At 52.4% G+C, this 15235-nt stretch overlaps 1 protein-coding gene across 5 annotated transcripts; it reads right to left on the minus strand.

Annotated features, from left to right (window-relative positions):
- Positions 1-63: 63 nt before the first annotated feature.
- ITGB7 (integrin subunit beta 7) lies at positions 64-14414 on the minus strand. 5 transcript variants are annotated; one of them, XM_049625568.1, is made up of 16 exons: positions 14325-14414; positions 9649-9725; positions 8496-8699; positions 6600-6801; positions 6337-6507; positions 5372-5613; positions 4822-4980; positions 4413-4508; positions 4159-4248; positions 3015-3161; positions 2516-2709; positions 1930-2153; positions 1470-1689; positions 1121-1329; positions 635-792; positions 64-366 (listed from the first exon to the last, which is right to left on the minus strand). In XM_049625568.1, exons 3-16 carry the CDS (start codon positions 8694-8696, stop codon positions 286-288), a joined length of 2394 nt encoding a protein of 797 aa, XP_049481525.1. In that variant the 5' UTR covers positions 8697-8699; positions 9649-9725; positions 14325-14414; the 3' UTR covers positions 64-285. The 5 variants fall into 5 exon arrangements, with proteins under 5 accessions (XP_049481525.1, XP_049481524.1, XP_049481526.1 ...); XM_049625567.1 differs by having other exon boundaries at positions 14206-14388; XM_049625569.1 differs by having other exon boundaries at positions 9603-9725; positions 14206-14388.
- Positions 14415-15235: the final 821 nt, after the last annotated feature.

The raw sequence follows: 15235 nt of genomic DNA on the forward strand, positions 1-15235 counted from the left end.
GGAGGAGGAATGAGCAAGTTTTCCCGAGGCCCAGGCTCCACAGCCTGCTTTGGCCTTGGGTGAAGCAAGATGACAGCTGTGCTCTGAGGTAAGACTCTTTATTGTATACAGGAAGCGGGGGAACTAAGCCCACACTCCTTGTGAGGTAGGGAAGCAAGGTTACAGTGGGAGGCCGCCCTCGACTGTCACTCTGAGAAGGAAGTAGGTGGTGACCATTCCTCAGCAGTGCCCTACTGGGCTGTTGAGAAAAAGAAGAGTCCTGGGATGAGTGTGCCTCTTCCCCCTTCAGAGAAAGGGACTTCTTGCTTCCTGAAAGCGGGGATTGACCGTGGTGGTGATGGCACTTCTGTAGAGAGGATTGCTGTCCTGGGGAAGAAGATGGGAAATGAGGAAAAAGCTTCCGACTGCTCCTTTACCTAGTCCTAAGAGGCCAGCCTGGAACTTGAGCAGCACCCCCAGAGCTGATGGAAGTTAGCAGAGGGGTGGGGTAGAGGACGCACAGACCAAAGTGAGGGGGATGAGCTAGGTCGGAGGAGTCCAGGTTGGGGGTGGGGCAGGGAAGCGGAGACCAGAGGTCTTAACCAGAGAAAGCGAGCAAAACCCAGCCCAGTGGGGTAGGACACAGTCTCCCTACCTGCTTCCAGTTGAGCTGCTGTCGCTCCTTCTCAAAGCGGTTATATTCTTGGCGATCATAGATTTCCACAGAAAGCCGGTAAGCCAGGACCAGTCCCAGTCCCACTGCCACGATGCCCCCCACGCAGCCCAGCACGATGGCCAGGGTGTGATTTACTCCTGTGGGGAAGAAACAACACAGACTTCTGGGGGTTGGGGCATAGGGGTTGATCAACGGTTGCCCACAATGTGTCCAGCTTCCCTAGCCCTGCCTGTCATTGAAAACAAAGGGAACCCAGCAGGGTCCGAGGTTATCTCTGTGGTGCCCAGGGCCTTAGCTTTGTCCACTTGGTCCATCACCTCTGCTTTTGCCTGGACTCACTGCTCTGCTTCAAACCCTACCTGGTTTCCCATTATCTTCACCTGCCCAAGCCCAGAGTTCTGAAGCCCCACCCATCAAACTTGCGGGGCTCCCTCTGGCACGTCTGCAGCATCGCTGCCCACTTACTCTCTTGGGCTCTCACTCTCAGTATGACCCTGCCTCTGGCTTCCTCCTCCACCAGGAAGAAGAACAGCTGGTTGTCCAAGGTCCTCTCTTTGCACCAGCCATCATCCGGGATAGGGTCCAAAACCAGGGTCACGTTGGCATCAGCACAAGCGATACTGCAATTGGTAGCCAGGGGACCGGTCCCAAAGGCCCCACACTCTGCACAGTCCCTGTCCAGTGGACACCAAGAGGTTACCAGCTGGGCAGCTGTGCTCCCCACACCACACGGCAGAAAGAGGTGGGCAGGTGGGAGTGGCTCAGCGACCCCCGCCGTGCCCCTGTTCCCAAGTTGCAAGACGGGAGGCCTCACCTGTGTCTCTCGCATGACGTCTTGCAGCCTGGGCACTGCTCACACAGGGCACCGTAGTAGCCATCCAGGCACTGGCAGCGGTTGCACGTGCAGCGTCCATGCCCACTGCAGAGCACTCCCTCAGGACTGACACAGCTGTCCGTGTCCCCACTGCACTCACACGCTCTGCCCGTGCGATTGGCATGACAGTGACACGTTCCACAAAGACAGCGGCCAAAGCCTGGGACAGAATCACGCTCAGGGTGACAGCCATTCTCCTCACACACAATGGACATCACATGCCACCACGGGATGCCTAGAGCTGAAGTGTTCTGTGCGTCCAATTCCCTCTCAAGTGTGCCAGATAGCTGCAACTCCTACACCAAAGTCTGATACTTGCCCTTAGTGCCATGAAGTTCCCAGAGCCGAAATATCCTGGGAGCCACTCTGACCCCACCCTTCCCCCAAAGTCTGCAGGTACCTCCACAGAGGATGCCCTCATGTCGTTCACAGCTGGCATCATCACACTCGCACAGGGGCCCGGAGCTCTGTCCACTGCAGCTGCAGCGTCCACACTGACACCGTCCCTTCCCGCTGCACAAGGGCCCTGTCCCATTGGGGGCCCGGCACCCAGATTCCAGATCTGGGGAGGACAGTTCAGCCTCAGAGCATTCACAGAGTCGACCCAGACGGCCAGAGTTACAGCTGGGAGGGGAAGACAGAGCCAGAGGAGGGAAAGGTGGGTCAGAGAGTTTGACCATCCCTTGACCTATCTTTCCCAGGATCCTCTAAACCTAAGCTCTCAAAAGAACTGGAGAGAGATGAGTGGCTGAACGGATGCCAGTGTATAGTTGAGCACCAAGGAGCAAGAGAGCAGAGGGAGTTCGGGGGGAGGGGAGGGTCCTGGCACATCTGGGAAGCTGCACATGAAAATCAGGGTGGAGTCTTGGGACATCTGGCAAAAGAGGTCTGGAGATGGCCAGTGGGAGGACAGAAGGCAGAGGAGGGATACCGGGGCTGGTCATGTGTGGACAGTCACATGGGTGAAAGGAAGCAGGAATCCTCACCTGCACACCCCGCATTGCAGCAGCCCCTGGCCATCACTGCAGTGGGGAGCCCGGGGCTGGGTGTCACTGCAGTTACAGTCACACAGTGTGTGCAACTCCACGGTCAGCTCCTCTGAGAAGCCAAGGGCTCGGAGCCTCAGAAGATGGGGCTCTGAGAGGCAATGAGTAGCTTGGATAGTAACCAAAAAATTCACCTGAGGACAGTGCAGGCAGAAATCAGACTTGAGATCCTGCACCCACACGTACACATGACACCAAACCCATTGATCATCCAGAAACCTATTCCTTAGGAAATTAAGGGATAAGCCCATGCTAACACCCATCTCGTAGAAGCCTCCTGGAGGAAGCTGCTCATTAAAGCCTTTTAGAAAGGATGGATGGAGAACTACCCCACGCTTTTGCATTGTTCTGTGTCTGCCCCCCATCTTTTCCTGCCTGCTTCAATTTCCCACCCCCCACCCCCACTTCCTTCCTTCTGCCTATCTCGGCTGGCTCTCACCGTCTGGTTGATTCGGACCTCGTTGCACTGGCCCCGGTCCCCAGCCTCACGCTCCCTCTCCTCAGGACCCCCACACTGAGATTCATAAGAGATGTGGACCCCAGGAGGGAGTGGAGAGTGTTCGAGGGTCACAGTGGATGATAGGCTCTGTGGAAGAGAGCAAGTAACCACGTGAAGGCAGGACTCCAAACCCCACCTCGTGTCCTCTCCAGCCTTTCCAAATTCTGCCATGACCTGCCCCAGCCTGCTTTGGGGACCCCTTGCATTCTGCCCAGTCAAGAGGCATTTCTGCAGGAAGGGCACTGTGAGAACTTTGGGTGCATCACACAGGAGCTAGAGGCCTCTCGGTTAGCATTTCACTGCGGCTGCAGCAAGGGCCCCACTGTGGAGGGGGGGGGCCCTGTCAATGTGCGGTGGCTGCTTCTCAAACCCCAAATGACGACACATAACCTGTGTGCATAAAGGGCAGAGTCTTTAAATCGAGTTTGCCCTGGGAAATTTGGTACCATCTCAAATTTTCTCACCATGGGTTTAGGACATGGTGGTCCCTGTCCTAAGAAGCCTAGAGCATGGTTAGAGATAGGACCTAAACCCAAGAAGCACTTAAGAATCTCTGTGGTTCCCTCTACCTGTAAAACTCTATGGTTCCTGTGAAGAATATCTCTGAATTATTTGTAAGCTTAGTGAAAGTAGGCTCTAGATGTCACATTCTTTCTGTACAGATTGACTGGGGCACGAATGCCAGCCCTTCCGTCCATTAACTATGTGACCTCGGGCAAGTCATTCAGGGACCTGTGTCTGTATCCCCACCTATGAAATAGGGATGATAATAGCAACCAGGGGTTTAGCAGAGTTAAATGAGACGGCAAACAGTATGTGCACTTAGGACAGTGGTTGGCATGAAAGACAAGCTCAGTGAGTGTTCCTTCCCTTCCTTGCCCAGTGCAGGGCTCCATGCTCGGCCCAAACCAGACACTTCAGATTTGAGAATATAAGATTGAGCAGATGAACTAGGAATGACAGCCACAGGCAAACCGTAGGTAGTTGCTAAAAGTGATCAGTCCCTGATAATTCTGCTGCCCCCCACCTGAGGCCCCTTCCCAGTGCCCGCCCTCTCCATGCTCCCCCGGTCCCAGCCCCTCACATTATAGGCGTCCATGATGAGCTGTACCACGTTGCTGGAGTCCTCACTCAACTCCCCAACTGCGGACTTAGGAATCAGCTTACTCAGCTCCTGAGTTAAGAGGAGTCCAGGGAAATGGTGGGTCACAGCTCTAGGGAAATGGGCTTCTGCGGGTCTTGAAGGAGGGCATATGGGGTGGGGGGTGGAGAATGGGGTCTTTGAGGAAGTTGAGAAAGGCTTGAAGTGGGAAGGTCTGGCATTCAGCCAGCTCTCACCTGGTAGACAGGCAGTGTGGCACTGGTGACAGCAAAGATGGGCTGGATGTTTGCTGCAGAGAGGGCCTGGGCTACCTGACCCACAGAGGGGTAGTCCTGGGCAGGGAGCAGGGAAAGGTGAGCACCACAGGTCTCCCCCATAACATCCAAGGTACCCTCAGCCCAGGAAATCCAGGAACCAGGGCTCCACCAGCTAGAGGAACCCTGGAGGCTCGGGAAGGCAGAAGGGGCTAGGGAGTGGGGTGGCACAGGGTTCTGTCTGAGCAGTGGGGGCACATGGAGCGAGGAGCTGGTGGGAAAGATGGCAGGGTGGTCACTGGTAAGGACAAGGAGGCTGGGGAGAGGGGGGTCTGGGAGTAGAGGAGGTGTGGCTCGGATGGGGAGGGGTGGAGCCAGGGTGGGGACTCACAAACTCTGGGCTGCGACTATAGAGGCCATTACTGTCCAAGTGGCAGTGCCCGTCGCTGGGCATGAAAATGCCACCCAACTTCCCATCCCCAGCTGTGTGGAATGTGTCATCTGAAGTGAACACCAGCAGTCGGGACACATTTCTCCAGCCAATCTGCTCCTGGAATCGGGGTGGGGGTGGGGGTGGAGGTAGGCTGTGCACCTGGGCTCCATGAGCCAAGGATTGCCAGCCTCATTCTGAGTCACTTTGTCTATCTCCATACCCAGACCCCCCCTCTGCCATCCCACCCCCCCCCATTTCTAGCTCCCTGCTTCCCCCCAATCCCCCAGACAGGGCTGCTGCTAGCGGAGGCCTTCTTATGAATTAGAAAAACATGCCTCTTCCTCAAGATATTTTACTCCAATCCACCAGGAAATTATTAAAATAAATATGCAAACTCCAGTGACTATGGTACAAAGAGCACCCCCAGAACCAGGCACTGCATGACCCTAGGTGGCAGTCTTGGCCCCAAAGGGTTCTTCAGACTCAGATCCCCTCCTCGCCTCCTCACCTGGCAGAGCGCAGCCTGGAGAATGGCATCAAAGCCACCTTCAGGCGAGTCCAGGTTGCCAGACACGCTCTGGCGTCCCACCTCCCGCTCGAAGGCCTTAGCATCCGAGGTCAGGGACAGCACGTGGCGAAAGCTGAAGGGAGGCTGGCAGCGCTCCAGCCGGGTAGGGCAGGGGTGGTGAAGTTTGGAGGGCACTGTGCTCACAAAGGGCAGCACCGTTTTGTCCACGAAGGAGCCAAAGCCTGGGGCGGGGGGGGGGGGGAGAATGGCGAAGGTTGTCCCCAAAGTCACTGGCCAGCAGCAGGGTGGAAGGTCTGCTGCTGAGGACTCAGAAGGCAAAGGTCCATGGGAAGTGGGGGGTGAGGGGGACAGTCAGAGAGGAGCAGAGGAGATCACGAGAGCGGGTGCTCCTAGAGCACAGGGACTGAGTACCTGGCAGGGACAAAGGGTTTAGGCCACTGACTCAGGGCAGTGGGGGATGGAGGAGATTAAGAGGAGGATGAGGGGAGGGTCAGGCAGGATCTCTCTCTCCCGAGGAAGAAGGAGAGGGTGTAGGGTGTAGTAGCAGCATGAGGCAAAGGAGGGGATCTTGAATAGGGCAGGTGTGAGTGTGGAAGCCGCAGCCAGGGACAGGGACATTTAGACCTTTTCCTAGAGACACAGACAGGGCTGAGAAAGTGGCATCAGGGCAGTATCTGGGTTGGCAGGTCCAGAGTGTGCTGTCTGACCCCTGGGAGCTGTCTGAACGCGGTCTGGCCAGACTCTGGGCCTCGGTTACCCCCACCCGTAGTCTCTTAAATCCCCTCCAGTTCTGTCCTAGAAGGTGGATGTTCTGGGAGAGAGACGCCAGAAACCCGGGGCCTGGCCAGGTCTGTTAAAAACCGGGAGAGGGCAGGCAGGGCCCCTGTGCGCCCAGGACGCTGGCAGAGACAGAAGCGGCTTTTGCAGGTAGAGGCCGAGCTCACCGATGCGCACGGAGTGGGTGACCTCCTGCAGCCGCGCCAGCAGGTCTTGTCCGAGCTGGCGCACGCGCTCCAGGTCGTCCTTCATGGAGTAGCTCAGGTCCATAAGGTAGTACAGGTCGACGGGGTAGCCCTCTGCCCGGAGGAAGCGCACCCGGAGCTGCTGGGGCTCCCCTGGGGAAGCGGGGTGGGGGATGGCGCGGGTCAGCGAGCGCCATCGAATCTCAGCCCGGACCTCCAGCCCAGCCCGCCGCCCCCTGACTCACCCGGCCGCAGCGTGACCCGGACCTGCTGCGGCGCCAGCTGGATGGCCCCCTCGCCGCGATCGCCCTGGCCGAGCGGCTGGTCCTGCAGCACCTCCTGCCAGCCGCGGGGCTCCTCCAGCTCCCCTGGGGGGCAGCCTTGGGCCAGCAGCTCCTGTCGCTGGCCGCAGCGCCGCGCCTCCGCCACCCCCGACGCGGTGAAGTTCTGCGCCCAAGGGGAGGCGCGTCGGGGACTCTAGTCCTCCACACCCCCCCCCAGCCCTGTTCCCAGACCACCTCTCCCCCACCTCCCCCCGACCCCCCGGGATGCCGGCCGCTCCTAACCCTCCCCTCGGGTCAGTTCCCTGAGCCCTTAGGATGCCCTCCCTTCCCGGTCCCCCCAACAGCCACCTCGTCCTGTCTTTGTCAGAGCCCGCTTCCTCTAGCACCCCACCAGCCCCCACCTTATCTAGACAACCCCCTTTCCCTAGCCACCTACCTTTCTCCTCCCCCTAGGGCCACAGACTTCCTGTTGAGATCTCAGGGACCTCACTACCACAAGAAAAAGAGGAGCCTGGCCTCCTAGTCCAACCTCCCCTGCATGCTTAGGCCCAAACTGGAAGGGGGTCAGGCTGAGACCCAGGCTAAATTCCTGGGAAGGAGAAGGACAGGGACAGAAGAGGAGACACCCCCTCCCCCCAGTTGGCTGGCACCCCTGGGACTGGCTGGGAAGTGGCAGAGGAAGGAAATAGTTACAATGGCTTCTCAACTGGCCCTGGTGCCAGACTCAGGTCCAGAGATTGAAGGAGGCAGACACATATCTGACTGTCCCCAAAGCCCCTGCCTGGCACCTCTGTTCTCTGCCTCCTGCTGACTCTGAGTCTCCTCTTCCGGTCCTCCCAGATTCCTGGGCTGGCTCAGTTTCTGCTCAGTCACTGTGGCTGTGCCTTCTCCTTCTGGTGAGTTTGCCCTCATCTCTCATCTAACTCTCCCTCTTCCTTTGAGGGAGACAGTTCTGTTCTCACCCTCGCCCCCAACTCAGTTACCTGCCATGCTCTGTCACTCCATGAGCCCTGTCTCTTTAAGGCATAAAGCAAAGAACAGCCTTGTTTGACCAGCCAGGGAGACACCTGCTCCCCAGCATCCTTCCTGGCCACTTAGGCAGATCAAGCCTTTCCCCAAGGTGTACACACTTCTAACTCCTTCCCTTCTACTCCCCCAGCCACAGGCTGCTACATACCTTAGGAACATTATGAGGTACACACACCCCCAACACAGACTCAGAAACCCAGTCACACACTTTCTGCTAAAGACTAACCCCCAGTGTGATGGCATTTGGAGATGGAGCCTTTGGGAAGAAATTAGGGTTAGATGAGATCATGAGGGTAGAACCCTCATGATGAGATTAATGCCCTTGTAAGAAGAGGCACCAGAGAGCTTGTCTACAGCCTGCCTGCAAGCCAAGAAGAGGGTTGCCACCAGAAACCAAATTGGCTGGCATGTTGATCTTGGACTCCCAGCCTCCAGAACAATGAGAAATAAATTCCTGTTGCTTAAGCCACCCAGTTTTGTTATGGCTGCCCAGGCTGACAAACGCACTTCCTCACATGCATACACGTACCACAGGTCCCTCTCCCTGTACACAAGCATGAGTTCCAGCACAGACACACTTCCTCCAAATTTATGGTTACAAGTCTTTTCCGTATATACACAAACGCACAGGTACACAAACATATACACACAGGAAACTTGCATGCTTGAGTATGCACACACACACAACCACACACAGGAGTCCTATGTGCACAAACTCAGTCACGCACAGGACTGCAGAGAGCATCCGGAAAACCACGCAGTTGCAAACCTATCTCCGTCCTGCACATACACATACACAGGGTTCAAAGGCCACAGAGCCATCTTTACCAGTTGCTTGCACCAGGCACAGCTTGGGTGTGAGAGGATACATTTCTGGCAGGTGGGGGCCGGCTGGCAGGACCCCGGCAGGGACAGATCAGGATCCCCCCATTCTGTGACCTTCTCTGGGGATGAGATCTTGGCATCCAATTCACTCTCACCTCGGCTCAGAGCCAGCAGGAAAACAAGGACCATTGACAAAGCCACCATGGCCTGCAATACGATACAAAGGGGGACACATGGGTCCTTAGGGAGGACCTCCAGGTTCTCAGTCCTCTAAAATTAGTCTGTGGTTGGGGCACCTGGGTGGCTCAGTGGGTTGAGTGTCCGACTTAGGTTCAGGTCATAATCTCAGGGTTTGTGAGTTCTAGCCCCACATCAGGCTTGCTGCTGTCAGCGCAGAGCCTGCTTAGGATCCTCTGTCCCCCTCTCTGCCCTTCCCCCACTTGCTCTCTCTCTCTCAAAAATAAATAAACATTTTTTAATAAAATAAAGTAAGTCAAGGGGCGCCTGGGTGGCTCAGTCGGTTAAGCATCCGACTTCGGCTCAGGTCGTGATCTTCCGGTTTGTGAGTTTGAGCCCCGCATGGGGCTCTGTGCTGGCAGCTCAGAGCCTGCTTTGGATTCTGTGTCTCCTTCTCTTTCTGCCCTCCACAACTTGTGCTCTGTCTCTCTATGTCTCTCAAAAAGTAAATAAATGTAAAAAATAAAAAAAGAATAAAAAATACAAAATAAAATAAAGTGAGTCTGTGGTTGTCACTCTCAAAACTCTACCCCGGGGGTGCCTGGCTGGCTTAGTCGGTAGAGCGCGAGTCTTGTTCATAGGGTCATGAGTTCAAACCCAACCTTGGGTGTAGAGCTTACTCAAGAAAAAAAATAAAAAACCTCTACCCCAAATCTTTATCTCCCTTCATAGTTTCACTTTCCCCTGTGGATTCAGCAGTTTCTTCAAAATGTTGGGAAGGGGCAGGTCCCAGGCCTGGGTAGGAGCCTCAGACAAACCCTGTCCCTCCTGTGTGCAGACTTCCCTAGGGCCAACGTGGGCAAAATGGCCTAACAAGAGTCTGGGGAGTAGGCCTGGAAGCACTAAGGTCTACATCCGCCCAGGTCTATTCACCAAGATTGCAAGCCACAGTGGAATCAGAACCGAACAGGAAACAGACCGGGTTCTGGTCCTGCTTCAGTCCCTCACTGGCTGTATGGCAAGTCAGACTTTTTCTCTGGGCCTTAGTTTCCACATCTGTAAAGAGAGAGAGTTGAATAAATAATCTGGCAGTCCTTGCAGCTTTCATAATCTTGGATTCTAAGTACAGGAAGAAGGTCAAGGATTCTAAATAAAGGAGGAAGGTCGGGGAATAGGAATGAGAGGAAGGAAGGCTGGAGCTGATGAAGAAGTGTGTGAAAGAAGCAGGGAAGGGTAGCCGACACGGTAGCAAGAGGAAGGAAAATTAGACCATAAGACAACTTTCTAAAGGTCTGGGATAACGGAGGAAGGCAGGCCATGGTTGACAAAATTTTCTTTTTCCTGTCCTTTGCACAAAGCAAATATAGACTGGAGAAAGAGCCTGTGGCAGGGTAATTCCTGGAATGACCTCTAGGCAAATTTCTGATTTTAAAAAACATATTAATTTTAAAAAATGTATTAATTAAAATTTTGAATAAGCAATCCATAACCATACTTCAAAACTCAAAAAGTTAAATCACAATGGCCTTTTTTTTAGAGGTGGGAAAGCTGATCCTATACGGATCCATTATATGGATTGATTCAATTATATGGAATTGTGGGGTGTCTGGGTGGCTCAGTTGGTTAAGCGTCCAACTTTGGCTCAGGTCATGATCTCGGAGTTTATAAGTTCGAGCCCCAGGTCGGGCTCTGTGCTGACAGCTCTGAGCCTGGAGCCTGCTTTGGTTCTGTGTCTCCCTCTCTCTGTGCCCCTCCCCCTCCTCAAAATAAACATTAAAAAAAAAAAAAAACAATCTTGAAAAAGAATGAAATGGGAGGACTCTCACTTCTCACTTGCAAAACTCACTAGAAAGCTATAGTAATCAAGACAACGTGATACTGGCATAAAGATAGGCATATAGATCAATGAAATAGAATGGAGAGTCCAGAAATAAATCCATCCATTTATAGCCAATCGATTTTCAGCAAGGGTGCCAAATTATTTGATGGGGAGAGAACAGTCTCCAACAAATGGTGCTGGGATAACTAGATATCCACATGTAAAAGAATCAAGTTCATTCCCTACCTCACAACATATGCAAAAATTAAGTGAAAATGGACCAAAGGCCTAAATGTAAGCCCTCGAACTATAAACTCTTAGAAGAAAATGTCAGGGTAAATCTTTGTGATCTTGGCCTTGACAGTGGATTCCTAGCTATGACATCAAAAGCGCAAGCAACAAAAGAAAAAAATAGATAAACTGGACTTCATAAAAATATAAAACTCTTGTGCATCAAAGAGCACTATGAAATGAAAAGACAGGCTACAGAAAGGGAGGAAATATTTGCAAATCATGTATCTGATAAGTATCCAGAATACATAGAGAACTCTTACAACTCGACAACAAAAAGGCAAACCACCCAGTTTTTGAACAGCAAAGGACTTAAATAGACATTTCTTTGAAGAAGATAGACAAATAACCAACAAGCACATAAAAAGATTTTCAACACCATTAGTCATCAAGGAAATGCAAATCAAATACCACAGTGAAATACCACCACACACCCAGCAGAATGGCTAAAATAAAATAAAATAAAATAAAACAGAAAATAAGTGTTGGTGAGGATGTGGAGAAAATGGAACCATCATACGTTGCTGGTGGCACGGCACTGTGGGGAACAATTTGATAATTCCTCAGTAAATTAAAACAAAAACTGGTACGTGACTGTTCAAAGCAGTGTTATTCACAGTGGCCTAAAGGTAGAAACAGCGCAAACGTCCATCAACTGATGAATAGCTAAACAAAATGTGATCCATCCATACGGTGAAGCATTATTTGGCCCTAAAAAGGAGCGAAGTGCTGATTCAGGCTACAACATCGATGACCTTGAAAACACTAGGCTAAGTGAACGAAACCAGTCACAAAAGACCACATCTTGTCGGATGCCGTTTATGTGAAGTATTCTGATTCCCCAAATCCACAGAGACAGAAAGTGGATGCCAGGGGTTGGGGAGGGAGGGGAGGATGAGGAATAACTTCTTGATGGGCAGTCTTCTTTTGGAGTGAAGAAAAAGTTCCAGAACTAGATGGTGGTGATGGTCGCACAACATCATAAATGTACTTAAGGCCACTGAACTGTACACTTTAAAAATGGGCTAAATGATCAATTTTATGTGTATCTTATCAAAAATCAAAACATTGAGATAGTGAGAAATCTCCCATGCCCATCCTCCTCCTCCCATTTCCACACCTCACCCTAAATGAATAACCGTCATTTTAAGTTATCTTTTGTTGCTGATAATCCTTCTAGAGATTGTTTTATGCATACACAAACTAATGTGAAAAAACATATTCTCTCCAAATGGTAGAATCACATGACAGAAGTCTACAATCACAATTCTAGAATACATGCGGGTTTGTCCCCCTTTTTTCTTTTTTTAAAAGATTTTTTTAATGTTTTTTTTTTTTTAATTAATTTTGAGAGAGAGAGAGAGAGAGAGTACAAGCAGGGAAGGGGCAGAGAGACGAGGGAGAGAGAGAATCCCAAGCAGGCTCCATGCTGTCATCGCAGAGCCCGATGTGGGGCTCGAATCCATGAACCGTGAGATCATGGCCTCAGCCGAAATCGAGACATTTAACTGACTTGAGTCACCTAGGTGCCCCTTTTTTTCTTTTAATTGCTTTTCTTGGAGATCCTGCTACTCAAGAAAATAAAGAACTTCCTTGTTCATTTTCACAGCGGTATACATTTCCGTGGCATGGATGTATCATATCCCAGTTAGTCTCTCGATGGGATTTAAATTGTTTCTAATTGCTCACTGTTAAAACTAATGCTGGGGGCGCCTGGATGGCTCAGTCTGTTAAGCATCTGACTTTTGGTTTCCGCTCAGGTCGTGATCTCACAGTTTGTGGATTCGAGCCCTGCACTGGGTTCTGTGCTGTCTCTGCTGAGCCTGCTTGGGATTCTCTTTCTCTCTCTGCCTTCTGCCCCCTCTCAAAATAAATAAATAAAACTATTGCAGTGAAAACCCATGCATTTATCATTTCACATGTGTGCAAGTGAATACGGAGGATAAATCCTGGGAAGAGGATTTGTAGAGTCAATAAATTGGCATCATTTGTAATGCTGGCGAGTGATTGCTGACGCAACCGCCTTCGCAACTATGCCAGTTTATATTCCTATTGGCGGTGTGTGTATGAGAAAGGCCAACTAACTCCTTGTCCCAAAACGTCTGCATCCGCCCCAGCCTGGGCTTAGATTCAGAATGGGGAAGGGGTGGGGTGACCTCAGCTGTCCTGCTCCCCACTGTGCACCATTTGGGACCTCAGGTGTAGTATATATATGTCTTGGAACCTCCACCCCCATGCGAGGCCGGTTCAGGCTCAGCCTCACTGTAACCTCAGCCCCGCTTGCTCTGCACGCCTGTGGTCGAGGAGGCCTGAGATGCTGTAGCACAAAGCCCAGTTTTGACTCATGTGTTACAGGTGGGGCCCCCAGGATAAGACAAACCAGAGACCTCAAGCCCACTCATGTCCCCTAAAGGGAGCCCCTGGGACTCTCTGGACAGCGTTCCCCCACCCCCTTCTCCCAATTGTCCCCCTCATTTCTTACTTGGGGATACATGGCCTGCCACTTGTTAATTTCCCTCTCTCTGTCTCCTTCTCTCTCCCCCACCACCCTCCTGTTCAAAAGTTTGATGACATCCCTCTGCTGCGTTTCTCTTCTCCGTGTCTTTACGGTTCTTTGTTTTACTTCCTTTTCCTCTCCTATCCTAACCAAAGGAAGGCAGAGCTGTCTAACTCAATCCCCTCTTACAAATGGAAACCTGAATCCCAGAGTGATAAGTGACTTGCCCACAGTCACACAATGAACAGGGATGAAGACAGGTCGGGACTCGGTCTGTTTGCCACTTTCCTCGCCTCCAACCCAGGCACCATCATCATCAAAAGCCGTGCCTTCTCCCTTCCAGTTCCAGTGGGCTCCACCTAATCCCCTTTCTCTTCCCTTGATGGGTCCTCTTCAGTCAGTCTTCTTTCCCCCCTGTGGTTGTTCCCTTTTCCTGGGCTCTATCCTGGACTCCAACACCCTAACACCCCCTTCAGCACCTGAGAAACAGAGCATTTTCCCAACCTATCCAGATCTTCCAAATCAAGTGGAATCCTCTGCTGCCCACTCAGTGTCCCAAGGAGGGAAGAGAACCGAGCCACGCTGCCACAGTCTCCCAGGACACCATAGCCAAGGTGCCACTGGCAGATCTGAGCTGAGCACCAGGTACTAGGCAGCAGGGATAGCAGCTGGGGAGTCCTCTTGGGAGAGCCCTACCATGACATAACCCTTGGCACATGGCAGGCACTCAGATGATAGCAGTCATACATCCCCTTCCTTCTTTGCCTCCCTCCAGGCCCACTTTTGGGAAACACATGCAGGAGAGAGAGGTGAGGAGGGTACGGGGTGTGGGGGGGGGGGCGGGGAGAGAGAGCTTGAGAAGCTGGAGGGAACAGGGATGAGGATCTCAGGAATGCAGAAAGGACTTCAGAGCCTTTCTCGAGTCTCACCTGAACCCTGGGTGTCTTGGGGTCAGAGCCCAGCATCCTCTTCCCGGGAGATTGGGAGCAGGGGTGGGGGCTGGGCTAGTAAGGAGAGGAGGCTGGAGGGCTGGTGCCCTGGTACTCACAGGTGCGTGCAAAGCAGCCCTTCCTCCAGCCGCGGCGGCCTTTGTGTACTGATCTGGGAGGCTGCAGAGGAGGAAGTGACACACCCTGGGGTGGGGTGGGGGAGATTTCGGGGTGGTGGGGTAACTGATCTAGAAGGTGGGGCCCAGAGGGGTGGAACTGGGCCAAGGGGGTTGACAATACAGGGATCTGAAAGGAAGCACGGAGGCTCGTCTGTCTACTGAGCACCTACTACATGCCGGCCATATCACAATATTGTCATTAATCCTTGCAACAACTTCATGACATATCCATATGTTAATGTCCCCCCGGGGTCAAATTTTACAGATGTAGAGGCTAAGAGGGAAAGGTGGACGTTGAGGCTCAGAGGTAAGAAATAAAAATCCTTGCCCAAGGCCACATAGTAATAACTAGCTGGTCTGGGTTTTCAACCCTGGTCTGCCTGCCTGGCAAATCGATGGGACCCTTCCACTTCTTCACACAAGAACACGATAGCAAGGAAGAAATATGGAGGTAGTAAGTCCTGGAATGAGGGGGAAATCAGTGGCGACAGGCTCTAATTTTGAAAAACGAGTGCCCACTGTATGATGGTGGATGCTTAACTCCATGGGCTCTGGAGCCAAACTGCCTGAGCTCCAATCCTGGCTCTATCACTTACAGCGGTGGGAACTTACGTAGTTGCCTAACCTTCCTGTGGCTTCTTCTCATCTGTCAAGTGGCACTCAGGATTGTTGCGGGAATCAAATGAGGTGACTCCTACCAATTGCTTACAAGAGAGCCTGGCACAACCTAAGGGCTTGAAAATAGACTCAGTGGCTGAGAAGTAACACGGTGAGAAGCGGAGAGGCTGAGAAATCCAAGGTTGGGGCACTGGGAACTTGGAGAAAGACACAGGGCCGGGCTCAGAGAATGA

The sequence above is a fragment of the Panthera uncia genome, chromosome B4 (genome assembly GCF_023721935.1).
Source record: "Panthera uncia isolate 11264 chromosome B4, Puncia_PCG_1.0, whole genome shotgun sequence".
Classification (NCBI taxonomy): Eukaryota; Metazoa; Chordata; class Mammalia; order Carnivora; family Felidae; genus Panthera; species Panthera uncia.